The sequence below is a fragment of the Lethenteron reissneri genome, unplaced genomic scaffold (assembly GCF_015708825.2).
Source record: "Lethenteron reissneri isolate LAM-NWPU_2019-01 unplaced genomic scaffold, ASM1570882v1 scaffold_110, whole genome shotgun sequence".
In the NCBI taxonomy this organism is placed as follows: Eukaryota; Metazoa; Chordata; class Hyperoartia; order Petromyzontiformes; family Petromyzontidae; genus Lethenteron; species Lethenteron reissneri.
The window spans coordinates 7,657-35,631 of record NW_026890783.1 but is presented as its reverse complement, the minus strand read 5'-3'; the positions used below and the strand labels follow the sequence as shown (position 1 = coordinate 35,631).

Sequence of the window (27,975 nt, the reverse complement as noted above, 5' to 3'; positions counted from 1 at the left end):
CCACAGTCGACACCGGACAGTTTTAAATATTCCATCAATCCATTAAACTATAAACTAGAACATTAAGTACTGTTTCCACATCTGCCATGGTAGTCAATCAGATGGGAGCCCATTGAGACAATTGTCAAAACGTAATAATGAAATCAACTAAAGCATTCTTTAACAGTCTCGAAATGGCTTGGAATCATATACAAGTCATCAAGTAATTTTGTTCTATCTGTAACCCCGTTGCAAAAGAGGCAATATTTTCCGTGTCTCAAAGGGTGTATTTAATTTCGTAGTTAAACAATGAAAGTAAAGAGCTCGCCATGATCTGTCTTAAGCCAAACTGTTTCGTGACTCGTATTCACGTGCATTGCGGCTCTTGAAATCTTTTTTAGCCGATTTTTGTTAAAATGTCTCTAATTATTTTGATTGTCGGCCTCCTGGTCTTAGCACAGTGGCTGAAGAAGGCCCCCTCGAAACCGCCGTCACTCCGCCCGCGTTCTTCAGCCGAGCTTCACTGCGTTCATCTCCGCCACGGTGCCCGTTTCCTGAGCCACATTCATTAGTCAGCCCCCACTTTCCCTCGGCCGTTCTTCCTCCTTCACGCCCTCTGCGATCTCCTTGGCCGCCTTTTTTTTAAAAACCCGTATTCCATAGTTTCGCTTCCGCATTCACCCATTCACTCACTCGCTCCAACCCACCACCCCGACTGTCAGAGACGCGCAGCGCTCTCCTCCGACGAGAAAACCCAGAACAACAACAACAAAAACAGCTCACACAACAACAACAACCGCTGGCGAGACCAATCAAGGCAAGCGTTAATTAAGTTAGCCGCAGAGCCGAAGAGAAGATGGCCAGGGCCGCCCCACGCAGACGGCATGAACACATTCCAGCCGAAGAGATCATGGTACGAGTTGCTGTGAATTGCGATGAGCAGCTGTGCGCTCCTGTCGCCTCTCCACGTGATGGCTGTGTGTGTGTGACGTCTCGCTGGCATTCGTGTGCGTGCTCTGAGTCGTGTGATGTCGGGAAATCATTCGTTAGGCACGTGAACGTCAAAAATGTGGCTATATAATAATTGTGGATGTGCCTATAGCGTATAGAGTAATTGTGGATGTGCCTATGCTGCCCCGATGTTCATATGTTGTACCATGTAAGGTAGACACATTTGTCACGAGACAAAATCACCCAGGGATGCACCGATTTCGTCACATGTGGGAAGTTAAGGAACGTCGGCTTTCGCGACCAATATCAACCATAATAGCGTTTTTTTTGGGGGGGAGAAAGGATAAGTTCAAAGGGCTCGCATAATGCGCATGCATAATGCGCACGCATAATGTACGTAGCCTCAGTAATCCCCCCCCCCCCCCACATTGTACAAGAGCGCAGAAGCGTGGTCAACACATCTACGCCTCTATATAAGGAACGAAACAGGTGGATTTCTCCACAAATCTGGCTATCGCCTGATGAAGCTAGTTGTAATTACTGGCGAAACGTCGTACTCAGATTGTAAATGTTGTGGATTGGCTCTCCAACACACCGGTGTGCTGCACTAGTGACGAACTGGCCACGTTCTGTTTACGTGACAACCCTTACTAGTTGGCTGTGTCGGGTGGTGGTGAGTTTTAACGACACATTTACATATTTACGCGATCTAACCCAAAAACCTCTTATGAAGGAAAGCCTTGTTATGCAAGTGTTGTTCCGAGGCGATTAAAACAACAACAGCTGGTTGTACTGTGTCCTTGACACGCGTTTTAACACTTTATTATTACAGCAATGTCAAATCTAACCACCGATTATTGACTGTGCAACAACAAAACACAGTCGAGCTGGTGTCGATAGTGCTGTGTCTGCCAAGCCGTGCGATCTGAACCGCTGATTCACCCCAACCAGATGCTCGTCCAGTTTGGCGTGCTCTGAACCAGTTGAGTTGGACTCGGAATTTGTGTTTCTTCCCCTGCGAATTCTGATGCATCAGCTGACAGGGAAAACGAGGCCTTTCTTCAGTAACAGCGTGACCTTTTGGTTACTCAGGCGTTTCAACCATTAAATAATTTGCATGATAATGCGAATAAAAAATGTAATACTTTTCCATCACAGTATTTTCAAGTATGTATGTTATTTGACATGTTCTCTTTGACAATTACGTTGTATCTTGTTTGTAGGTGAGGAACTTAATGCACAGTACATACAATATGAGGGAAGCCACTGTTTCTGATTGGAGTATTGTTCTGGAAGAGTTTTAATTTGTCCCATTTTCCAACAATACAATGTTCTTTACAAATTACTGAGTAGACTTCAGTAAAACTCACTCTTGAGTGAGATGACAATGCGAATATAGACAACTAGAGATACGAAGGTGTCGGAACCAATCTAGAAAACAGAGACGTGGAGATGGTGTGTTGACAAGAGACAGTGAGAGCTAGAGATGAAACGCGTCGAAAATATATAAATGCAGAGAAATGCAACATTGATGTTTGGGAGGAGAGACGAGCGGTGCGGACAGTATAGCTGTGTAGTGAGATGAGAGAGATGTAAGCTGGATATGTTGTTCATAGCAGATGGTGAGAGAGAATGAATGTAGATATATTGTACTCGGCAGATATTTAGTGCACGCCTCTTGTTCCCATAAAATCTGGTGCCCTTGAGCTTCTTGTGACCCTAAGCATTTGCTCATTTTGTTTATGCTTATTTCTATCACTGCAGTATTACAAGTATAGTGACATAAATTTAGATTTAAAGCTTTCGTGACTGCAGGGATTCATATTCTTGGTTCTTTCGACGTTTCGACTGCAACACAAGCAATCATCATCAGGTGTGACTGCAACACAAGCAATCATCATCAGGTGTGATGATGATTGCTTGTGTTGCAGTCGAAACGTCGTGAGAATTTTTATTGTTCTATATTTGTATTATTATTTATTTTATTATTTCCCTTCTACGTGACTTTACCGAACGAACCAAGAATATGTAGTGACATAGTTCTGACTGCTGTCCAGCATCGACAACTGCGATGGACAGTTAGCACACACGCCATTGAGCATATACACGGGTGTGCCGGCAGGGCGGAGGAACTGGGGCAAGCGTCACGGAAGACCTCATCGGGAAGCCCAGGAACCTGCTAGTGGGTTCGAGAAGGGAGGCGCGGCCAGGGTGGAGCCAGCCTACGCCAAGTAGCATAAAAGCAGCAGAGAGCGGGAGCTCCGGGCTGCCGGTTCTGGGAGTAGACTCGTCTCATCGTCGCTGTCGTTTTCGCCGCCTTTGTCGCTGCCGCCTTCACTCGATAATTGCGCGGCCGGATAGTTGTTGGCTGTCTCGGTCAACGCCGTCAGTGTAACGCGGTCAGGGTTGTGGCTCGGCTGGGCTGTACGGCATCAGGGGGAACGAGGCGAACCTGTGAACCTAAAGAGTCCATAATAGAGGTTTTGGGTTAGATCGCGTAAATATATAAATGTGTCGTAAAAATCCGCCACCACCCGACACAGCCAACTAGTAAGGGTTGTCACGTAAACAGAACATGCCAATTCGTCACTAGTACAGCACACCGGTGTGTTGGAGAGCCAAGCCACAACATTTACAATCAGAGTATAACGTTTCGCCAGTAATTACAACTAGCTTCATCAGGCGACAGCCAGATTTGTGGAGAAGTCTTCCTGTTTCGTTCCTTATACAGAGGCGTAGATGTGTTGACCACGCAGCTGCGCTCTTGCACAATGTACACAATATGTTTTGTCGTTGTGCAATCTAGATACGGAATTGTAATTCGATCTCCCATTGAAACATTGGGAAATGTCTAAATTTCCTCTCTGTCCACCGAACAGTATAAATGGGTTACACAAACAGTCGATTGGCTGGGAGTGTGTGGTGAGGTAGAGTGTGGGCAATCCCACCTCTGCCAAGACGTCTGGCCTGTGTGGAGAGGGACAAGTAATTACAGGGCTGCACCTTAATCTTGTTTTACAGTTCGTCGCACGTAACATGAGATTGCTGTGCCACTTCCATTGTCAGTCACATCGATCATATACAGTATGTACATTGCATCGCTGCGTAAACATTCTACACATTAATTGTGCTACTGCAGCAGATTGTGAATAGTGGCCTACTGGACATGTGAATAACAGCTTCATAGCTCATCGGATTCCTCCAGTATGAATATTGATTCTGATTTTACGCTTCACAGGCATTGGGATGTGGTTTTTGTGTAAGGTAAAGTGTGATTTGTGCTGTACCGAGGGCATACTCTGCAAGACTGATAAAGGGACCTATGGAAATGCACGTTTTATACAGTAGTGTACGGTACTGTACTTAATTGACGGGGAAGTGGCACGATTTTGAAGATGAAATGTCGACATCCATTATTCATGAGCACATCTGTATATGTTAAATGGAAACCACTTCAATATGAGCAGGACTTAATTTAGGTATCGTGCCCCTGGGACACCCGAGCAGAAAAAGGGCTCCTACCACGATCTCCTCACCTTCCCTTGTTCATAACATAGGCACACTGTACACACAAGCACCCCAATCCCTCACAGCCAGGACACACTCCAAAAGCATAAACAACAAACGACAGTACCCACATTTTTCTAAAGATCGGAATGTTTCAACTTCATCCACCGCACTGCATTGCACTTGATACGCTTTTTTCATCATAATTTGCTCAAGTCTTCATTGAACCGCGTTAAAAAATGCTTTGATCACAGAATCCTATAAATACCCTCAACATTGCGGTTATAACGTACACGTAGTATGCAGCGATAGGGTTCTCTATAACGGGAATCTAGTTTTGTTTACTTCTCGGACAAGCTCGGTCGGGTTGAATGACGAGTGCACGAGTCGCGATAAAGCTCAGCTTAAAAGCTTTCACCTTCCAATAAAACCCATCACATTCGTCAATAGCACTGCCTAAATGAGACGCAGTATGTACGTAGTAGTAATAGGTGACGTTTCGGGCAATGGCCCTTCTTGGGGTCTTCAAATTTGCAACTTTCATCTTTGTGGACGAACATAAACTCCCTGCCCCTGTTCTAATCTAATCTTAAGACGTGTCGCTCCTCTTCTGCCTTGGCTACACTATATCTCTTCCATAGAATATAGACAATAATTACTTTACTGTGTATGCATGAATCGATATATTTTTTTCCCCAGAAGTTAACGTTACACGATGCGCATGTCACACATTTTTTTTGTACAGGCATCTTGAGATGCAGTTGTATAATTAGACTCTGAATAAATACAATCTAATTGTATTTCAATGAAAAGGTTTGCTCTCCAAAAGACTATTCGACACGAAAAGGTAGCGCAGTCGGGAGCACAGGTGGTTCACCTTGCCACAGTCATTTTAGTGAGTTAACGCAGCATAGCTGTCAACCCCTTATCAGTGCCCTACCTTATTACAGATCAATTCAGACCTTATTGGTCACCCTTTTCCCCTAAAACATCTCAACGTTCATCTGACAAAGTCCCATCGCAAGGGAGAAACACAAACAAATAGACAAAAAACATTTGCCCGTATTGAAAAGGCTATACGCCGTATGGACCTGAAAACTCAACATAAGATGAAGCTACCCCAATGACCAGCATGGCATGAGGAAGCCTTCATCCATTCGTGGATTGACAAAAGTTAGGTTCTTTTTTAACCCTAACCCTGGGATGAATTGTAGAGGTTTGTCCTCTATATACGTATATAGGTGGTTTTGGTGTCATTTATTGAAGATGCGTGCAGGAGAGAATGGACAACTTTGCATCGTTAGAAAGTCAGTGATTGCCACCATAAATAAAAGTGCTGTTGTAAGAAACATACAGTACAGCAAATATTTGTGGCATACAGGAGGGAAGTGGGCCACCGATAAGCATGCTCTACGGTAGTAGCATATGAGCTTGCATCCTGTTTAATATATCAAATATCCAAAACTCTTTTTTGTGTTGTTTATGAAGTAATAGAGTTAAAATATCGTGCAACTTTCCATTGTGCGATGAGCACAAATCACACGGTAATGGATTTGGCTAAAATGCCTCTGCAGGGGGGGGTTGGGGTAGATAAATTAACATGTCAATGACAGAGTTGTGTGGAAATCCTCCCCGTAGCGGCCGGAGGAGAGAAAATGGACCTATAAACAAACAAGCATGGCAAAATTTATAGAGAGAAATAGGAAGTTTGAGAAAACAAACTTAGTAAAATTTGGAAGTGTAATGCAATGCAACACAGAGAGTCGGTTAACACACATTTAACGCATAGCCTGGTTGATTACGTTCTACCAAAGATTGCTAAATTAGAAGTTAAGTGTGAGTTGTGTGGAAATACTCCCCATATAAGTAGTTCAAACTAGATTTGAAGCTTTCGTGACTGCAGGAATTACTCTTTGGTTCTTTCGGTAAAGTCTTCCCCCCCTCTCTCTCTGCCCCCCCCCCCCTCTCTCTATTTAAGGCCTCGACACGGGCGTTGTTTCTCTGTGTGTCTATGTGTGTGTCTCTCTGCTTGTGTGTCTATGTCTCCGTGTCTCTGTTTTGTCTCTCTCTTTGAAATTGATCCATCTTTGGAAGAACGTAATCAACTAGGTAGGGTGTTGACTGGTGTGTTAGCCGACTCTCTGTGTTATATTGCATTACAAGTTTACTAGGTTTGTTTTCTCATTCATTCCTACCTGATGACGGTTGCTTGTGTTGCAATCAAAACGTCGTATTCTATTATTTAATTTATTTTCTTTCTACTTGACTTTACCGAAAGAATCAAAGAGTAATTCCTGCAGTCACGAAAGCTTCAAATCAAGTTTTATACACACATCCTTTAGTAAAAAATGCTTCACTTGCTTGTGCCATAACATTTGAGAACGTACACGACTGTATATGTATAAACAATGTCAGCACCAACTTAAAACATTGCATTCGTCCTTGATTAACTTAATGTCAAGTTGGCAACACATCTGAAGATATGTACACTCTGTGTGGAGTAGATCTCTTTTCAATGTTCATAGTCAGGGTGCTGCGGTGGTGAGATGTTTTTTCCGTTGCCTAGTATGCAGGTCAGTCGGTCGATCCTAACCCTGACGCCTGGATATTTGGAGTTTGCATGTTCTCCCCGTGGTCGCGTCGAATTTTCTATGGTTTTTCCGGTTTTTCCCACCATGTTTAGAATCAACGTGCATTGAAGAGTATACTGCTGCTATAAATTTCATTGAGCTATCATTTGTGACCAGGTCACTTCTGAAAAAGTGCTAATAGCTCAGTGGGCTTTATCTGGTAAAAAATAGTTTGGTTTCATAACAATGTCGCAATATCCTATAGCCAGGACAGCCTCACTGAGTCTCAACACTCTTTTTCAGGACGCTCCTACATTAGGATGGAGGAACAATGCCAATAAATGAGTTTCAATAATTATTATTGTGCTTGTTTACCCAGAAAAGGCCCACTGAGTCTCAAGAATTGTTAACTTTGTTGCAGTTGGGTCGATGTTGCTATTTTGCCTAATCCAATTTAATAATTTACAGATTATGTTTTAGCATTGGAATGTTGACCAATACCAGTTACATTGCATGATTTTTTGAGCTATGGGAGGAAATTGTCAAACCCAGAGAAAACCCATGCAGAATGGGGGAGTGAACATGCAAACTCCACACAGAAAGGCACCCGAGTCGGGCATCGAACCCAAGGCCCCCTGTTGCTGCGAGGCACACGTGTTGAGACTGTCCTGCCGCCCAGTGCAATAGCATACGCCAATGAAATCTCCGTACCTTCCCTGAGCTGCTGTGGCGTTTTCCGAACATACAGATGGAGAAGAGTATTCGGCGGCTGCGTGAGAAAGTTCACGGGAAGGTGTCCATCGAGAAAGCGGCTGCCCTCATGCTGCGCTTCCAGATGCAGTATGAGAGCGTGGCCAAGTACATCGTCCTGGCCATGGACAGAGAAGGTGAGGAACGCATGAGTCATGCTCGACGCACACCTGGCTGGCAAACACACTCATTGTGGTAAAATTAAACTAACCTATTAACCCCTTTCCCATTCCGATGACATATGTGTACGTCATGACAGAGAAACCAGAAGTAAAAATAAAATATCTTTATCGGTTCTGAGGCTCCCACAAGGCCACGCGGGAGGGCGTGTGGCACAGTTTGGCGTCAGCTGTCATAGAGTTGCGGTCGTATATCTACAGTTCTCTGCAGTGAGTACAATGTATTTAAAAACAACCATGCTATGCCTCTCTAAATAAAATTAACGCTGAGCCGCTTGCGCGTTCCGATATTCAGATGTAAATGAGACACCCTCCCTGCAACTTGCAGATATCTTGGAATGCAAAATACCCACTGAGCTACAGTGAGGGAAAAGAGTATTTGATCCCTTGCTGATTTTGTACGTTTGCCCACTGACAAAAAAATGATCAGTCTATAATTTTAATGGTAGGTTTATATTTGAACAGTGAGAGACAGAATAACATCAAAAAAATCCAGAAAAACGAATGTCAAAAATGTTATAAATTGATTTGCATTTTAATGAGGGAAATAAGTATTTGATCCTCTCTCAATCAGATTTGTGGCTCCCAGGTGTCTTTTACACAGGAAACAAGCTGAGATTAGGAGCACACTCTTAAAGGGAGTGATCCTAATCTCAGCTTGTTACCTGTATAAAAGACACCTGTTCACAGAAGCAATCAATCAATCAGATTCCAAACTCTCCACCATGGCCAAGACCAAAGAACTCTCCAAGGATGTCAGGGACAATATTGTAGACCTACACAAGGCTGGAATGGGCTACAAGACCATCGCCAAGCAGCTTGGTGAGAAGGTGACAACAATCAATCCTAATCAAAAGGAGACCTGATGGTTCAATGAGCCACTCTGTCTACAGGAAAGCCACCCATACGGATGCTTATCTAAAACCGGATTCCCACCACCATCCATCCCAGAAGAATTCCCTCATCAAGACTCTATATCATAGAGCCCAATGCATCTCCGACCATGAACACATTGCCAGTGAACTCAAACACGTACGCCAAGCTCTTAAGGCTAATGGTTACTCCGACTACACAATCCGCAAAGCCATCACTCCATCCATCAAGAAGGATCCTGTTGAGGAGCCTTTCAAGACCATCACCTTACCCTACATTGCTGGGGTCACAAAAAAGATCTCCAAAATCCTGATTAAACACAAGATCCTTTGTTACTGCTAATCCCTGCACCCCCCCTTGGTGCTGCTGATCCTGCATAATGCATGGGCATAATATGACTTTGAAACCCCCCCGCCCAACGCCTACGCATTTTCCATGAATATGCTAAATTCCTCTTCATATGCACATTCTTTTTGTTAAGGCGCTCTTCCACCTTCAACGCAGCTTATATATAAGCTCCTAGTTTGGTAGTGTCTCATTCTTCACCTGAAGACGGCTGCTTGCGTTGTAGCCGAAACGTCGTGAGAATTATTTTATTTTATTATGTTTTATTTTTATTATTTTATTACTTCCCTTCTACGTGACTTTACCGAAAGAACCAAGAAGGTGACAACAGTTGGTGCGATTATTCGCAAATGGAAGAAACACAAAAGAACTGTCAATCTCCCTCGGCCTGAGGCTTTATGCAAAATCTCACCTCGTGGAGTTGCAATGATCATGAGAACGGTGAGGATCAGCCCAGAACTACACGGGAGGATCTTATCAATGATCTCAAGGCAGCTGGGACCATAGTCACCAAGACAACAGTTGGTAACACACTACGCCGTGAAGGACTGAAATCCTGCGGCGCCCGCAAGGTCCCCCTGCTCAAGAAAGCACATTTACATGCCCGTCTGAAGTTTGCCAATGAACATCTGAATGATTCGGAGGACAACTGGGTGAAAGTGTTGTGGTCAGATGAGACCAAAATGGAGCTCTTTGGCATCAACTCAACTCACCGTGTTTGGAGGAGGAGGAATGCTGCCTATGACCCCGAGAACACCATCCCCACCGTCAAACATGGAGGTGGAAACATTATGCTTTGGGGGTGTTTTTCTGCTAAGGGGACAGGACAACTTCACCGCATCAAAGGAATGATGGACGGGGCCATGTACTGTCAAATCTTGGGTGAGAACCTCCTTCCCTCAGCCAGGGCATTGAAAATGGGTCGTGGATGGGTATTCCAGCATGACAATGACCCAAAACACACAGCCAAGGCAACAAAGGAGTGGCTCAAAAAGAAGCACATTAAGGTCCTGGAGTGGCTTAGCCAGTCTCCAGACCTTAATCCCATAGAAAATCTGTGGAGGGAGCTGCAGGTTCGAGTTGCCAAACGTCAGCCTCGAAACCTTAATGACTTGGAGAAGATCTGCAAAGAGGAGTGGGACAAAATCCCTCCTGAGATGTATGACCTCTGTGATTGCCAACAAGGGTTTTGCCACCAAGTACTAAGTCATGTTTTGCAGAGGGGTCAAATACTTATTTCCCTCATTAAAATGCAAATCAATTTATAACATTTTTGACATGCGTTTTTCTGAATTTTTTTTGTTATTCTGTCTCTCACTGTTCAAATAAACCTACCATTAAAATTATAGACTGATCATTTCTTTGTCAGTGGGCAAACGTACAAAATCAGCAGGGGATCAAATACTTTTTTCCCTCACTGTATATAACTCTTTTTCAGAAGTGACCAGGCCACAAATGATAGCTCAACGAAGTGGCTTATCATGTGGAAATTTATAGCAGCCAAATACTTGAAATGCCTGTTTATTCTAAATGTGGAGGGAAAAACCGGAGGTGCTGAAGAAAATCCACATGACCACGGGGAAAACATGCAAACTCCAAATATACAGGTGTCAGGGTTGGGATCGAACCCACAATCTCCTGTAAACTGCTCACAGTTCTGCATATATACACATTATTTTACATTATTCATGCTATGCTTAACTGCAGGTTATTCATATTGCCCATACAATGCATTCAATGCATGATATGACACAAATTATTCTTAATAACCATTGCACAGCATTACAATTCTATTTGAAGCTTCCGTGACTGCAGGAATTACTCTTTGGTTCTTTCTTTACAGATTGCACACGAATGGATGCAATGAATATCACGTCGTGGTCTGCTTTTTGCTTGCAAATTTCAGATTTACTGCAACACACCCGTCCTTGGATGGGCAAAAGGCTAGTTTATGTTTAATTTTAAAGCAGTGTGATGGACGAATTATGTTGATACTCTTCGGTTTTTTCGGTAAAGTCACGTAGGTAAAAAAAATTAATGAAATCAACTAAATTAAATCACGACGTTTCGGAGGCAACACAAGCTTCCGTTTTCAGGTGGAACCGTTACAGCCAAAGTCGCTGTAGTAAGTGAAGCGAGCTAATAGAGAGACGCGGCTATATTGGGTAAGAGGGGGGGGAGCCAAGGTAGGGGGGGGCATTGGGGGGAGGGGGATGCTTGCCTGAAGGTAAGCCGATTGATAACATTTATTCATGGGGTACCATGATGTTGAGTTTATTGTTAATTGTGCTTGCCCACCACTATCAAAGTAGCATCGCCAAATCATTCGTTCTACGATGATGGAGCAGTCTTGGCTAAATCACGGTCACCAGCACATGGCAGATGGAATGATGAGACCTCCAAGAGGCAAACTCTGATGATCACCGTGCCTGCGATGGTTTGATTGGGATAATAGGCACAGCAAGATATGCAGGTGCATGTTCCTGCACTTTCCCTCATCATTTACAGTGGTAGGACCCGTCGCTTAGCAGCCTATTGAGATGCACATAAACAACGTTATACACATTGTAAATTACAATATATATAATTAATATGACTGTTGTGCTCAGACTTGCAGATGAATGAAAGAGACAGGCAGCTCCTCAACAACCCATCCATACAGGTAAGGGCTGAGGATAAAATACCTAATTCATACAAATACGAGATGTGGTGACACACGCCTGTGACTTGGAGGTGGAGTTTGTGGATCACACCAAGATGGAGCCATTGGGTACATGAGACACCTACCTGTAGAGTAATACGACAGCACCTATAATTATATGTTTAAATCCATCAGCTTATGGGCTTTTTGTTTTAGAGTCCAGCAGTATTTGTTAAAGAAAAATTTAATAATGTTGGGTTGCCAAATGTTATTGGAAAGTGCCCTGCACCTTCAGAATGGACTTTTTTCTAGTGCTACAAAGCAATGCTGTGTTGTATAGAACTGACTAGGGGGCTATGGTGGTGAGATGTTAACTACCTCGCCTGGTATACAGGAGGTCGTGGGTTCGATCCTGACCCTGATGCCTGTATATTAGTAGTTTGCATGTTCTCCCCGTTGTCGCGTGGATTTTTCTCCGAGCCCTCCGGTTTTCCCCTCCACATTTAGAAACATGCGTTTTATAGTATTCGGCTATGATACATTTCCACGTGATGAGCCACTTCGTTGAGCTATCATTTGTGACCAGGTCTCTTCTGAAAAAGAGCTACATTTCTCAGTGGGCCTTACCTGGTTAAATACAAATACATTACAATAGTTAAGAATTAAACCACACACCATTGTGGAACATTGTACATGCATCGCCGTTTTTTGTCAAGTACACCACTAGCCAAGAGCCTCTCCACAAGTTGAAGTCCATGAATCATATTCGATCATACCTCACCGCTCTGGTCACTGTGGATTGGATAAGGTGCACTGCCCTCTACTGTCGACAGCGTATAGTACAGTGTCCTTGGGCCATGGATATCACCCATCCAAGCACTATCCAGGCTCAGCTGAGATTTGATGAGATCTGGTAATTTTTTTCTGTGGAGCATTATGGGTAATAATAACAAATATGCCTTTGTTGTGTCTGTCCACATGAAATTATTTTGGGACATCAATCTCAGAACCTTCCAGACTGTCATCCAGCAGCATTTTTTAAAGCAAGCAAACTCATGTACCATCGAGTTGATTTCAAATATGTGGATGTTTTACGTTTCAACACTGCAATATACAGGGTGTTTATAAAATATGGACCCGATTTGAAATCGCTATATCTCTGCAACCATGAACCGCCCATGAATGAAACTCTTACCACTTGAAAGGGCAGGGCATAGAGTTTCAAATGATTACTGCTAGATGCCTCTTTCAGTGCACAAACAGCCCCTAGCCTCAATCATTTGCAAGATAGCGACCCCGCAACACAAGGCATTTTACGTTCTGCAGTTCAGCAAACCTGAATCCGTAATTGCAGTGCAGCGTGCGTTTCAGCGGTGTTTTGGCATTGATCCGCCAATATCAAAGAGCATTCGTTGTTGGTACCGACAATTTGAGGAAACAGGTTGTTTATGTAAGGGGAAGAGCACAGGGCGACCACGCACCTCAGAGGAAAACGTGAGAAGAATTCAAGAGAGTTTTCTGCGTAGCCCGCGCAACTCCACTCGTTGTGCCAGCCGAAAACTTGCGATCCCTCATACGACTGTCTGGCGTGTGTTAAGGCAATGTTTAATCAAGAGGCCATACCAGTTGCAAATGGTACAGGCTCTTCGCGCAGGTGACAAAGGAAAGCATGTAGATTTAGTGATGCGATGTTACAGAACATGGAGGACGACAGCTTCTTACCGTGTTTGATTTTTAGTGATGAAGCAACGTTTCATCTAAGCGGTAAAGTTAACGGTCACGATGTGCGCATATGGGGATTAGAGAATCCACACGAAACTGTAGAGCATGAGCGTAGTTCCCCGAAAGTGAACGTGTTTTGTGCTGTTTCTCAAAGAAAGGTTTATGGCCCTTTCTTTTTCGAGGGAAACACAATTACGGGGTAAGCGTATCTCGAAATGCTGCAGAAATGGCTCTTTCCACAACTTGATGAAGATTCCGACGTTTTCTAAATGACACACTGCCTCAACATTGGATAGGTCGTATGGGACCCAAAGACTTGGCGCTACACTCTTGGCCCCCAAGATCCCCAGACATCACACCCTGCAACTTTTTCTTGTGAGGATACGTCAAAGACCGTGTTTTTGTGCCACCATTAGCGACTAATCTGGATGACCTTTTTGTGTAATTGTAACATGTTGCCATCGTGAAATATACTGCTTTGAAATTGGGTCCATAATTTTGAAACACCCTGTATTAGTCGGTTTTCTGAGACAACATACTTTACTTCTGGACTTGTATCGGTCCATTAGAATGCAATACTGGACATTGAAACTGTTTGACATTGGCAAAAAAAGAGGTGGCCAGGTGACTCAGTGGCCTAATTACCAGCAGCGCCCTGAGCAAATACAATTTGGATGTGGTGAGTAATTGTGCTCAATTCAAATTGTATCCATGCTCAAGTGAGCATTGGGTGCATTCATCTTTTATCGACGGTCCCTTGCCAGTGTTGGAAGTTTAACATTCCTTGGCCAGGCCAGTCTCCCCATGTGATGACTACCATAAAAAATAAGAATGGGTTTTATCCTTTGTGGCAAAAAACAGTTGTTAAGATGTTCAAACACCAAATAGATACATTTTACAAGGCATCAGGTCTGTATTGACCACATGTACTTGTGGTGAACATGCAAACAAACTTTCTCTGATAATATATGCATTGTCCTTGAAACTGATTGGCCTACACCAGAGACAGCCTTCCTTATGGAATCGTCTCACCAGTGTCAGACCAGAGAATGCCAAAAGGCAGACAGTACAAAGAAAATGCACGTATGAGAGCATTCCTAGCTCGGGGTGAGTAGCTATATCATGAGACCTTTTTGCCAGTAAAAAAAGTATGCAAAATAAGAATAGGTTTTATCCTTTATTGTCAGGTTTTACCCTTTATTGCCAGAAAAGGTAAAACCTCTTATTATTCATACTTTGATACTGACAAAAAGGTCCCATGATATGATGACTACTGTTGACTTCCACACTATGATACGAATGTTTATCCATCTGGGAGGAATACTGGGCTGAGTCAGCCCTTGACCCGTTGTTTGTTATTCTTTCAGAACATTATGCGTCGGATACGGATGAATGTCCCGCTGCCACCAGAGCCCAGGCAAAGGGATCCCATGCAGGATTTCGACGTTCAGGTTGTTAATTACATCACTGTGGAAAGTCGACTCCAGCGGCACATGGCCGTGGCATATAATGAATAGCTTTGAGATGATCTGTGCCAACATATAACACGTTAAACAAGTCAATCTAGCATGAAAATGGACACTTAATTAATAATGTGAAGAGCCCAGTCGCTGTGGCAAACATTATAAAAGCACAATTAGAAGATAAGTTGTAAAAGAAGCAAAAATATATAAACGGTGACGATTTTTTTTTTAAATGTAGGAATGTCAATACATATGTTGGCATAAATGTAGGCTTTGTAAAACAAAACTACACTTTCATAAAAATGTAAGGTTTCTTTCATGAAATTTTGGCACAGATGTTAACTACCTCGCCTGGTATACAGGAGTCGTGGGTTCAATCCCGATACTGACGCGTTCATATTTGGAGTTTGGATGTTCTCCCGTGGATTTTTTTCTCCGGGTCCTCCGGTTTTTCTCTCCACCTTTAGAAACATTGGTTTAGATTATTTGGCTTCTATAAATTTACATGTGATAAGCCACTTCGTTGAGCTATCATTTGTGGCCAGGTTGCTTCTGAAAAATATCTATATAGCTCAGTGGGCCTTTTTTGGAAAAAAAAATGTGTTTAGTTGGATTGTACCAGAGCAGATAGAATTTCCCTAACTAAACTCATGCAGCCACTGAATTTGTTTCGTCAGGATTGCATCTGTTCAAATGTGTTTCACCTATGTAGGCGGCAGCCAACGGGCTACGCGTGCTGGAGCTGACCGAGCAGAACCTCAACATGTTCGAAAACTTGGCGAACAATGAGCTGCCGCACGATGACTGCCAGTTTGCGTGCAGCGTCTGCGACAGCGTGTGGTGGAGACGCGTGCCACAGCGGAAAATGGTCTGAACTTCAATCCCAGCACGAGACTAATCTGCACCATGCTTTAACCCGCCTGTAAATGTATGTATGTTGAACTTCTTTCGCACCGTACGTAACCAACCATGCTAATCGTAGATGCGGGGGAAGGACAACAAACTAAACACAAAAAGCAGTTTAAAAAAGAAAATTTCAATCGAGATGATTTAAGAGTGCATAGCTCCAGTGGCTTCCGTATATCATAAGCAAGAGCATTCCAGACGGTTGCAGAAGCGCATCTGAAAGCGTGTAATACAGTGACTGTATTTGTTCAATGGCTAGCCAAAAGCCACTGCGACGAAATCAGCAAGGTATTGTGGTTCATTTGTGGCAGGCACTTTGTGTGTAATGAGTGCAACTGCATCACCCCAATCTTCAGATCGCTTCACTGGCTGCCAAGCCACTGTCAGATCAGCTACAAGACTGCCCTCATTGTTTCAAGATCAATCATGAATTGATTCCCAATTGTCTTATTTGTCATCTTCTCCAGTAAATCTCTACCCACTCTGTTGATTCTTCTCCTTTGTTTCCTCCACTGTCTATAAGTAATTCCACCTGCCACCCACACTGCTCACTCTACTTCTGTTCTCAAATCTTTCATCGTCCCTGAACTAATTTTACCTTTTTTCCCTCATGTATTACACTGGTCAACACACTTTTTCTGGCATAAGGTATTCCCACGGTTTTAAGGTAATTTTGGGGTGCTGATTCCAAATCTGGCATCAGTTTTTGTCTATCACATCAGGTTTTTGAGATATCAAATATTGCATTTTCAATCAAAAGTGCAGAAGAAAAATATTAAATAAATGTGGATATCTACATAAAATAATATTATAAACACACTATCCTAAAAATACAGCACCATATTTTAACACTAAAGCAGTCACTGACTCGCAACAACTTGCAATCATAAGTGACATAGTTAATTTTGGGTAAAATCAATGAAAATGGGGTATGCTGATAGCATAAAAATGAGATGTGATAGAGCAAATCTGAGATCATATTTGGAATCAGCACCCTGAAATTAGTCTAAAACAGATGCAAAAAGTCCAGGCCAGAAAAAAATGTTTTTTTTGTTGACCAGTGTTATTTACTAGTCTTTCCCTCGAAGCCCATACCTTAGGTGAAAGCAAAGAGTGAGTGTGCAGTGGGTTGGAACGTTGTCTCATATAAATTAGCTTGAGTAGGATTTGCAGTTCCATTTATAACAGCGGTCGGGAACCTATGGCTCGCGAGCCATATATGGCTCTTCCAGTGACGGTATATGGCTCCCAGACAATTTTGAGTTGAAAAAAGAAAAAATAATAATAAAAAAATCAGTTTGGAACTGATTTTTAAACACTTGTCATATTGCTTAATAATACTGTGTCATTTTAAAGTAAACAGAAATTAGTTTTGAAGATAAATTTCACGGGTCACGCCTGCACGAAGCTCAACCTCACCACGTACGAACCAGACTACAAGGCCATCAGCAAAACCATGTAGCACCAGAAGTCGCATTAAAAGTAAGACATATTTAATTTATTATACGTTAAAAATACTATATGGCTCTCAATGAAATATATTTAGAAATATTTGGCTTTTATGGCTCTCCCAGTCAAAAAGGTTCCCGACCTCTGATTTATAAGGTTCTTGCCTCAGAAACACGCATCTTCCATCTCATCTCAATCATTCCAATACTTAACTTTATTTTTAGCCCAGGGGAGCCTCTGATGGCAGCTGTCCCCATATGGCACAAGGTGAACACACCCCCAAGCTGCAAGTGGGTAGTAGTTTGCCAGTTGCCGGCAATGTTTCTATGGGTTTTATCAATTGAGTAATTTGCAAATATTTGGATTTATTTGAACCATGACCCTAGTGCATGTGGCCTACTCTTTTTCCTAATCACGTCACGGGATTTGTCACATCCACTGTGGAGCATACAGCATATATTTTCTGGTAATACACCCACGGCATTAACCAGAGTGGCCACGGGGATGAATTGTGAACCTTCCAACGAGCGGAAAATGCGCCACCGCTCGGCAATGCCACCGCCCAACAACTTCTGTTGCTTCCACCGTTGCTGATCGGGGTGTGGATCATTCATTGTCTTTGCTGTGCAGGTGTCCCAGTGCAGGCGCTGCAAAAGGAAGTACCAGCCAGTGCCACGGGACAGGGAGTGGGGGAGTGGAGCGCTCTTCAACTGCACAAACTGCAATAACACCTTCAGGTTGTCGGCGATAAAAGGGACAGCTTTTATGTGTATTGATGCATTGATTCGCAAAGCTTACGCGAGTGTGCGTGTGTGCGCATGAGAACCGGTGTTTTATAAAAAATATATTATATCGTAATACGAGAGGAGCAAACCATTGAAAAGGATGTCACCACTCAAATACATTTGCATAGTGATGGAGAAAAAAAATGTGGGGGGGGGTGTGAAAGCAAACTGAGAGCAAATCGTTTAGAACTACAAAACTCGTGTTGAGGACAGATAGTGGCAGCAGTAAAGGAATGAAACGCATCTCAGAGAACATCTACTGCGGAGATGGAGTGACGACATCGGCTCGCGCACAGGTGCTAGTGCTCGGTGGATTATTCAATTGTGACAGATGGTGCATGCTTGGGGGAGGCCTTCATCCGGCAGTGGATTTAACATGGCTGCTGATGATGAGAATGAATTAAAAAAAAATAATGAGCGCAATGTATTGTGTATATGATTACGCTAGTAGTAAATATAGAGCACTAGCGGTAAGTACCCGGCGTTGCCTGGGCGAAAAAGACACACACACATCGACTTAGAAACACACACAGACATCGACGCACACACACAAACACATCGACTTACCCACACACACAGATATGGACTCACACACACATAAATCTACTTTAGATACACACACATGGAGTTACACGCACAAATCGACGTACACACATACAGCGACTCACACATACATACGTAGACTCTCACACATCGACCTAAGCACACATATGCACTTACACACACACATATCGACTAAGACAAACACACATGGACTTACACACACACATGGACCCACGCACACACATGGACTTACACACAACAACAACAACCGCCATTATCCACCCGGCGCTCCGCTCGTTGTTGTGAGCATCGATCCGGCTCAATGTCTTCCAGGATTTTCGTGTAGGCTTCTATTTGTACATCCATCAGCTTTGGTTAATTTTCCTAACTAAATTTAAGAAGCTCTAAAGCATAATAGCATATTTCACGTAGGATCTCTTGAGCAAGGGCATGCAGGTTGTCCCTGTAGGGTGTTGGTAGTCCCATATATGTGAGGTATATTCCATCAATGGAGTGCAGTTTGTCCTGAAGGAGGATGAGGGCCTGTTTAAAGATGACATCAGAAAGTTGACGTTGAGGTTTGTATTTTCTCATTGAGCTCTGTGGAGGATGTCCTCACTCATGCCCTCTTTGTATTTTTTCCAGAGTCCCATGGGGTTAGATGGTCTGCAAACTTGAAGATTTATGCAGAAGAGCAATGTCAGTTGGAAAGGGTACTGACCAACAGAAGCTTCTATCATAGCTTTATGAAGATGGTGATCATGCACAAGAATTGCACGAAAATTGAAAGCTTCCCTGTATGTTTGACAGACTACTCCTTCCACTGTTTAGAGGTCTTGGAAAGATTTGTGCCCTTTGGCAACATGGAGAAGCATTGGGAGAAAGTAGCACTGCTGATTGTTGGGATGAACTGTGTAGACTCGTCCTAAGGCATCAGATTGACCATCAGCAGCACGTTGCTTCCATTTATTTTAGCAGTCCATGTATAGTAGGAGGGAATGTAATGGTAGAGCAGGTTGGCAGCAAATGGGTCACTTGGGCACCAAACAAAAAAAGCCATAAGGGTGGTATATTGTGGAGCCAGGGTCCTGCTGTTGGGCATTTCCTTTGGTGACATAGATGCGTTGAGCATTTTGGAGGTGAAGTGCCAAATGGACGACTGTGGGGGAACGGTCATGGATGGGGAAGCCAATAATTCTTCAAATTGCCTCATGGTTGCTGATGTATCTTCCTTGGAAAAACTGTTTTAGCTCATGCACACTTTGCCCCTCTGTTTTGTAAGGCAAAGACAGCCATGTCAGAGCCTTTGTTGATGTATTGGCAAAGATATTTGATGGTTTTTTTAAGAATAGCCGAATTTCACATTAAAGTGGAGCAGGAAGATCTTGCACAGAAGAGGGCAGTAGGGAGCGATCCATCGGTTGTGAACCTTAATTTGCGAGTTAGTGGCAGGTCTGAGCGTTGTTTGAAATCCACCATGCTCAGTATTTCTGTGATATAGAGGATAGCCATCATGGGCCGACTGAGTGTCTTTCAAGTAGTTCCGTGGATACCTCTTGGTACACCTGTGGTCTTGCATACATGGCGCATTTAGATAGAACTGGGCACATGGGCCATGGAGCATTTGATTGCAGACCACATAGAAAAGTGCAGGGTCTTAATGGGGGTGAGGTAGCTCAGCACTGATAAATGTGTCAATGTGACTGGCATGAATTGTTTCCCTCATCCATAGCGAAATGTGAGCATGAGGAAGACGACGTTTTTGCCACCCAACGGTGTGCAAGTTACTGCTTGTCTATCCAAAGATGCCGCCTTCATTGGTCGTAATAAGCATCATGAGGTCATAAACTTTGAGTTTTAAGAGCCTCGCTAAGATGTCATGTCTGTTTGGTGGTTTTTGGTTTGTATAAAGGTTAAACCTGGATCTCCTTTCATTTGGGATTGCAAGTGAAGGTGATGAAGATATGAGGCATGGCATATTGGCTGATGTACGTCATGGCATCGTGAGTTTTATCATGCATGCATCTTGGTGAAGCTGTGAAGGATGAAGGCAAAATAACTAATCAGCCCACATTGTGACCGTTTGCATCTCCTTCGGAATTGATGGCATCCCAGAGATGAGCATACTGTTCACCTGCAGGCGGTTTTGATTCAGTTGAATGTAAAGAAGGTGCTCACTGTCAATGTTGGCATTCTAATCGAAAACATACTGGTGAAAGAGGTTGGTGCACCATAATATGTGGTTTCCTCCTCTGTCCATGATCACGAAGGAATACAAGTTTTTTTAGAGGAGACAGTTTTGTGAGAATGTCTTTGTCCTACAGCTTTGTAATTGGAGGAATGTTGACATGGTACCCATCTTGGCCTTGTGACAGGAAAATGTGTTATTGTAGGGCATCGTATGCTCTGTTAGTGTCAGGAAATCGTGCCATGGTGTTTTCTTGGTATGGAAGAACAATGTCGCTTTCACAATGTTCCTCACCCACCGTAAGAAAGCAAGGTCAACAATATTTGGGGCATTGAACCTCCCTGCATGCTCCCCGCTTTGGTGGAAAGTAAAGGTGTAGTACGGCAAAATTTAAATGGGTGATGTTCCTACGAATGTGACAAAACAATATACGAAATGGAATGGGCTGTAGCTAAGAAAGTCCAACGTATTTAGCAGTATAACAGATTAATCAGCATCTCAGTACTATAGTGTGACGTGAGCAATCGAAACAATATAAAAGCATTGAAGAAATAAGCAGAAATTAGTGTACATTAAAGAGCAGCAGTATGCACAGGTAAGTTGAGAAGCAGGCTACAGTCTAGATTATAGACTGCCAGTATGTCGACTCAATGACCTAAGCATTGCTACAGTCGACATATAAAGCTAGCAATACGGTCAGCAGCTGAAAAAGCAGGATATAGTCGACATGAAAGGCTGGCAGTACACTGAGTATGGTAAAGAAGCAGGCAACAGATTATAGACTGGCATACTGACATGGACAAAAGCAAAATTAGCAGTGTAGATAATAGAGTGCCAGTGCACTGACATTAATTAATCGGCAGGCAGCAGGCCAGAGGACAGACTGGTAAATACACCGTCGCATCGTCATAAAAACACCTAAAAAATATTTAGCAACCTAATAATGAATTATTTTCTGCACACAAACATTATTGTAATATTTTGCAACTTATTAGTTTCATAATAGTAAACAATGAACCTGCGTTCTTAGCGAAAGATTCAATAAAATTGTACTTTACATTGCCGTGGTGAGGCCTAGTCCTGTGCAGAGCCTGCGGCTTCGCCTAGATTGCCCAGCCGGAGGAGGTGACACATTGCCAGGCTGGGTGCTGGGCCGCTCTCCGCACCCACGCAGCAATGATGCTATGTAAGCGCTATAATATTAATATCTACGGACTTTATATCAGTAATTGCACGCATTGGGGTGGGGGGGACATAAGACTGTGAAGAATGAACCTCAGCGTTGTGTGTATAGTTTTTAAGCATTGTTAACGTGAATGGAAATTCTTAGCGATCATGTGTGCGTTGCTAGGGGCAACTCCTGTCAGTGTTTCGAGAAATGCGCATTTGCGTGCTTTGTCTCGCGGTCGGTGGCAAAAATATATAAATAAAGAGAAATCACACAAAAACACAATTTTAACAAATTTAAAAGTGACGGACGGGAAATGGAAATAGCGCTTGCCCACCGCGGGGCTTACGTCGTGGTACCTGTCTAATTTTTTTCACATAAACCCCACCGTTTGAGAGCCAAATGCCTCGCAAGCGCGCGTGCGCAGACGGACAGACAGACAGACAAAAAAATACTTTTATAGGTTAGACTAGCGGGAAGTACCCGGTGTTGCCCGGGTGAAAAATATATTTCAAAACTTCTCTTAAAAACCTTACATATACAGTACATACACAGATACTAAGGTATTGTGAAAGCCCGGTGAGCCGTTTGTCCATTTCTCCACCAACAAAATTATAAGAAGCTTGCACAAGTCCAAAAAGTTATAGAAAGTGGGGGGTAAATAGTTGATCTAAAAGGTTTCCGAAAATTGCGACCACCACCCCCCACAAAAAAATATATTTACCCCCGCGTAGGGATATATACCTGCATGCCCTACATACAACAGAGTAAGTAGTATCTATTTTTCGATTTAAAGCTTTCGTGACTGCAGGGATTAATATTCTTGGTTCTTTCGGTAAAGCCACGTAGAAGGGAAATAATAAAATAATAAAAATTAAACAATCAAATTCTCACGACGTTTCGGCCACAACGCAAGCAGCCGTCCTCACGTGAAGAACAGAGCTGTCGGAAAGACAGAATCCTAATAAACACTGCTGGCTGCTGCAGTTCTTTATTATTAAAATTTACCTTCCTTTATTACTGGTAATCCTACATAATACACGAGCATAATATGACTTTTAAACCCCCCACCGCCTACACATTCCACAAGGAGTGACTAAACCCATATCTGCATTTGTCATCAACATGCTAAATTCCTCTGTTGATATGTAAACTCCTTTGTCAAGGCGCTCTCCTCCTCCCACCCAGCTTAAAATACGCTGCCAAGTTTAGCAGTATTTATTAGGATGCTGTCTTTCCGACAGCTCTGTTTTTCACCTGAGGACGGCTGCTTGCGTTGTGGCCGAAACGTCGTGAGAATTGTTATTTTTATTATTTTATTATTTCCCTTCTACGTGACTTTACCGAAAGAACCAAGAATAAGAAGTATCTGTTGACTCTGTAGTTGTATCTACTGACTGTACAGAAGTATCTACTGAGCCAGTAGTAGCTACTGACTGTATAGTAGTATTTACTGACTGTAGCAGTATTTACTGACCGTAGTGGTATATACTGACTGTTTTAGTATCTACTAATTCTATATAGCAGTATCTACCAACTCGATAGCAGTATCTACTATCACTACAGCAGTGCATACTGACTGTGGTGGTATCCTGATATTGCTACAGCAGTGCATATCCACTGTAGTGGTACCTGATTTCACTACAGCAATGCCTACCGACTGTGGTGGTACCTGCTTTCACTACAGCAGTGCATACCGACTGTGGTGGTACCTGCTATCACTACAGCAGTGCATACCGACTGTGGTGGTACCTGCTATGACTACAGAAGTGCATACTGACTGGTGGTACCTGCTATTAAAGCAGTGCATACTGACTGTGGTGGTAACTGCTGTGATTACAGCAGTGCATACTGTGGTTGTACCTGCTTTCACTGCAGTACTGCATACCGACTGTGGTGGTTCCTGCTATCACTACAACAGTGCATACTGACTGCGGTGGTGCCTGCTTTCACTACAGCAGTGCATACTGACTGTGGTGGTACCTGCCTTGACCACAGCAGTGCATACCGACTTTGGTGGTACCTGCTTTCACTACAGCAGTGCATACCAACTATGGTGGAACCTACTTTCACTACAGCAGTGCATACTGACAGTGGCGGTCGCTGCAATGATTACAGCAGTGCATATGTTGTGGGACCTGCTATGATTACAGCAGTGCATACTGTGGTGGTACCTGCTATGATTACAGCAGTGCATACTGACTGTGGTGGTACCTGCTACCACTACAGTAATACATGCTGACTCTATAGCCGGATATATCGACTCTATAGCAGAAAGTACTCACCTGACAGAGTGGCGTGGTGAGGCCTAGTCCCGTGCAGAGCCCCCGACCTCGCCTAGATTGCCCAGCCGGCAGAGGCTGGGGGCTGGGCCGCTACCCCCCCACCATCCTCCCGCTTGCGCTACAATCATACTATCTAAGCGCTATAATATTAGTATCTACCGACCCTATAGTATTAAGTGCACACATTGGGGTGGGGGGGAGAGAAGAGGACATGACACTTTGATGAATTTAAATCAGCGTTGCGTGTATTTTTTGTAGCATTTTGAACGCAGGGATTCATCTTCTTGGTTCTTTCTACGTGACTTTACCGAAAGAACCAAGAAGATGAATCCCTGCAGTCACGAAAGCTTTAAATCAAAATTCAACCGCCTCTACGGGGAGGGTTTCCACATAACTTTGAGATCCTTTCAAATTCCTTTGTCAATGCGCCCAGCTTATATATATGCTCCAAGCTCATGTGCTGTTTCATTCAGACTCTGTCGCCTCGACGGACCTGGTTTTCACCTGAGGACGGCTGCTTGCGTTGTGGCCGAAACGTCGTGAGAATAATTTTATTATTATTTTATTACTTCCCTTCTACGTGACTTTACCGAAAGAACCAAGAAGATGAATCCCTGCAGTCACGAAAGCTTTAAATCAAAATTCATGTGTTTCTGCTTGTTTGTGAGCAGCGGCTGGGGACAGATGGGCGTGCCATCGCCGTGCTACCAGTGCCAGGTCGGCGTGTGCCCCACGCGCGTGCAGCGCCCCAAAACGCACAGTGCCGCGCGCCCTTCCGGGCAGCAGCACAGCTGCATGGCCGAGGACTGCTACAACCGCCAGGGTGAGCGCAGCCGGAGGGCCACAACGCCACTCCGTCGCCTCTCGCGAGCCGCTAGCATTTATAAGCGACGATCGAATCGAATTTGCTCTGTCTCGCAGACCCGCAGGAGTTTCGCGGGTGAAGGTGGGGGGGGGGGGCGATCTTGCTGTGCATTTCTCCCAATGAGTGTTTTTTGCAGACAATTTCCAAAATTTTGACCGTGATGCCGGCATTCCCTCCCATCATCTCTTTCACAAGATCTTGTAACCTCGCTCAATGCAAGAAATATATTAATTATTTTTTTCTACTTCAGGAGTGATGTTTGTTGATGGCCGATGGGAATTGTGGGCCTGTGCTAAGCAACTGTGATAGAAAAAAAGATTTGGGCAAGGCAGCATATTGGTCCGGGGGTAGTTACCGACAGATCCCGATGAAGAAATTAACACTTAAGTAAAGCGTGTGAGTGAATCGACATAATTCTCTGATCCGTTCTCTATACCGCTATCGTTTTATCAGCATAATATAAACACAAACCTCACTTTAAAATATCACGACATGCATAAATAACCAACTCAATAAGTTTTGTTGCTGTAATTGTTTGGGTGGAGCAATACAGTAGCATTTAACACGTACCACTCATGAAAACTCCGTGACCCTAAGTTTAATTCTCAGCCAAGGTTAACATGAGCGACACTTAAACTAATCCTATTTAGTTTGTTGTCCAACCCCCGCACCCCCGATTAGCACGTGTTCTACGTACGGCGGGAAAGAAGTTATGATTATGACGACAAGTCTCGGCAGATGGTTGACATTGGATGACAATCATGAGAGACGGAGATTGGCTGCCTAATCATGGGGGTGGTGAGGACAGACGATAGGAATTGGCTGACGACGATGGCGGTGAGCATCTTTGTAATGATGGCAGTGGTGATAGAACTTCTTTCGCACCGTACGTGGCCAACCGTAGATGACTGCGATACGATGATGGTAGTGCGGCGAGAGGCTAACATCCGTGTGCTGTGTGCACCATGAACGCGCGTGGCAGGCCCCGGGGTTACCGGGACGCACTGTGTGCACCCGCGCACCTTGCAGGTGAGGCGCCGGCGGCGCGTGTTGCACGCGAGCGAGCCGCACATCAGCACCGCCTCCACGGTGGCCACGTGCATCAGCCAGGGCAGCCTCGTGGAGCACGAGGACGTCCTCATCGAGCAGGACCTCTTGGAGGAGGACGAGAATCGGCACCACTGACCGTGCCGCGAGCAGGGATCGAACACGAGTCGCGCGCGAGCCTCCTCCGCTCCTTTGCGTTGGGTCGTGTTTTTAACCCAACGATGATCCCTTGTTTATCGAAGATGGGGGTGGATGAACGGTGCGGTGGTTTTTGTCCATTGCGCTGTGAACCCAGCGAAGCAAGTTCGATCCCCGGCCACCACTAAAAAGCAGTGTGGAGTGGTATCTGAACTGGTCCTGGATGCCCCCTTTGTTAAACCGCACTGACAAGCTGAGTGGAGTATGGTCAAACATTCCTCGTGAACAACACTGCTTTACGATATTTGACCATTTTTTTGTGTCCCAAATTTTTATTCATAAAAAATATTTTATTCCACATCCTCCCTCGCATCATACATTGCACTATTTTGACACTCCGGGCACAATTCCAAGGGGCATCAAAGGTATCGGGCATACCGTACTTATCAGGGCAGGCAGGAGGTTTTTTTCCCCCTTTTTAAAGTGCTCTTTTAATTGTTTTGATTTAACCTTGTTTTGGACTTTTTGTGTTTATTCACATTATAAACAGTGATGTGCACGAGGTGAAAAATGTTCCGAAAAAAAAGTATTTGCAGTCGGCATGTGAGACGTGATAACAATGGCTCTTTCATGCATCATGCTATCGTGCTGTGTAGCCAGATGGAAATTCAGTAGGTACCTTGAAACACATACTCTTATACTCTTAGTTCTTTCGGTAAAGTCACGTAGGTAAAAAATGAAATTAAAATTAATAAAAATAAAACAATAAAAATCACGACGTTTCAGAGGCAACACAAGTCTCCGTCATCAGGTGGGACCGGCACAGCCAGATTTGCTGCATCAAGTGAAGGAGGGATTCAAGATGTAAGCTCTTAAGTACCAGTAATTGTTTCTGTGGGGTGGTTTATTTTAAATGTATCGGTTAGTGGGGGTCCACTGGCCAACTGGAGAGCATCTACTCTATACGCGACTAATCTATATGCTTGGATGTATGTTTGTTTCTTTCTATACTCTCCACGAAATTCAATGAACAAGGAGTCTTTTGAAAACTAAAGTAGTTTATATTATATTAAAACAATACAAATACTTTTTAAATTTCGATTCAAAGCTTTCGTGACTGCAGGGATTTATCTTCTTGGTTTTTTCGGTAAAGTCACGTAGAAGGGAAATAATAAATTAATAAAAATAAAACATAATAAAATAATTCTCACAACGCAAGCAGCCGTCCTCAGGTGAAGAACAGGTCTGTCGGAAAGACAGACGTCGTGAGAATTATTTTATTATGTTTTATTTTTATTATTTTATTATTTCCCTTCTACGTGACTTTACCGAAAAAACCAAGAAGATAAATACTTTTTACCTGATAAATCTGCTTAGCTGCTCTATCATTTACAATAGCTTGGCATGTGATGGCAAACTCTTGTAAATTCGTACAATGGATAGGGTTATAGAGGGCGGGGTGGCACAGAGAGCTGTTGAAACTTAATGGCTTCTCTTTAGTCTCCAATAAAACCACCTCCATAACAATGATCAACAACATCTATACAGCATATCTCAATGTAAAACCAAATACACTTGTATGTGCGTGTAGCGCAAGGACGTGCGGTCAGGGGAGACAGAG

General features: G+C 43.6%; 1 protein-coding gene across 2 annotated transcripts; it reads left to right on the top strand.

Moving 5' to 3' along the window:
- Positions 1–27,975, top strand: LOC133361478 (shiftless antiviral inhibitor of ribosomal frameshifting protein-like). 2 transcript variants are annotated; one of them, XM_061580394.1, is made up of 8 exons: positions 4–892; positions 7,756–7,894; positions 11,764–11,816; positions 14,885–14,968; positions 15,693–15,848; positions 17,966–18,072; positions 24,976–25,127; positions 26,152–27,975. In XM_061580394.1, exons 1-8 carry the CDS (start codon positions 836–838, stop codon positions 26,352–26,354), a joined length of 951 nt encoding a protein of 316 aa, XP_061436378.1. In that variant the 5' UTR covers positions 4–835; the 3' UTR covers positions 26,355–27,975. The 2 variants fall into 2 exon arrangements, with proteins under 2 accessions (XP_061436379.1, XP_061436378.1); XM_061580395.1 differs by lacking the exon at positions 15,693–15,848 and having other exon boundaries at positions 1–892.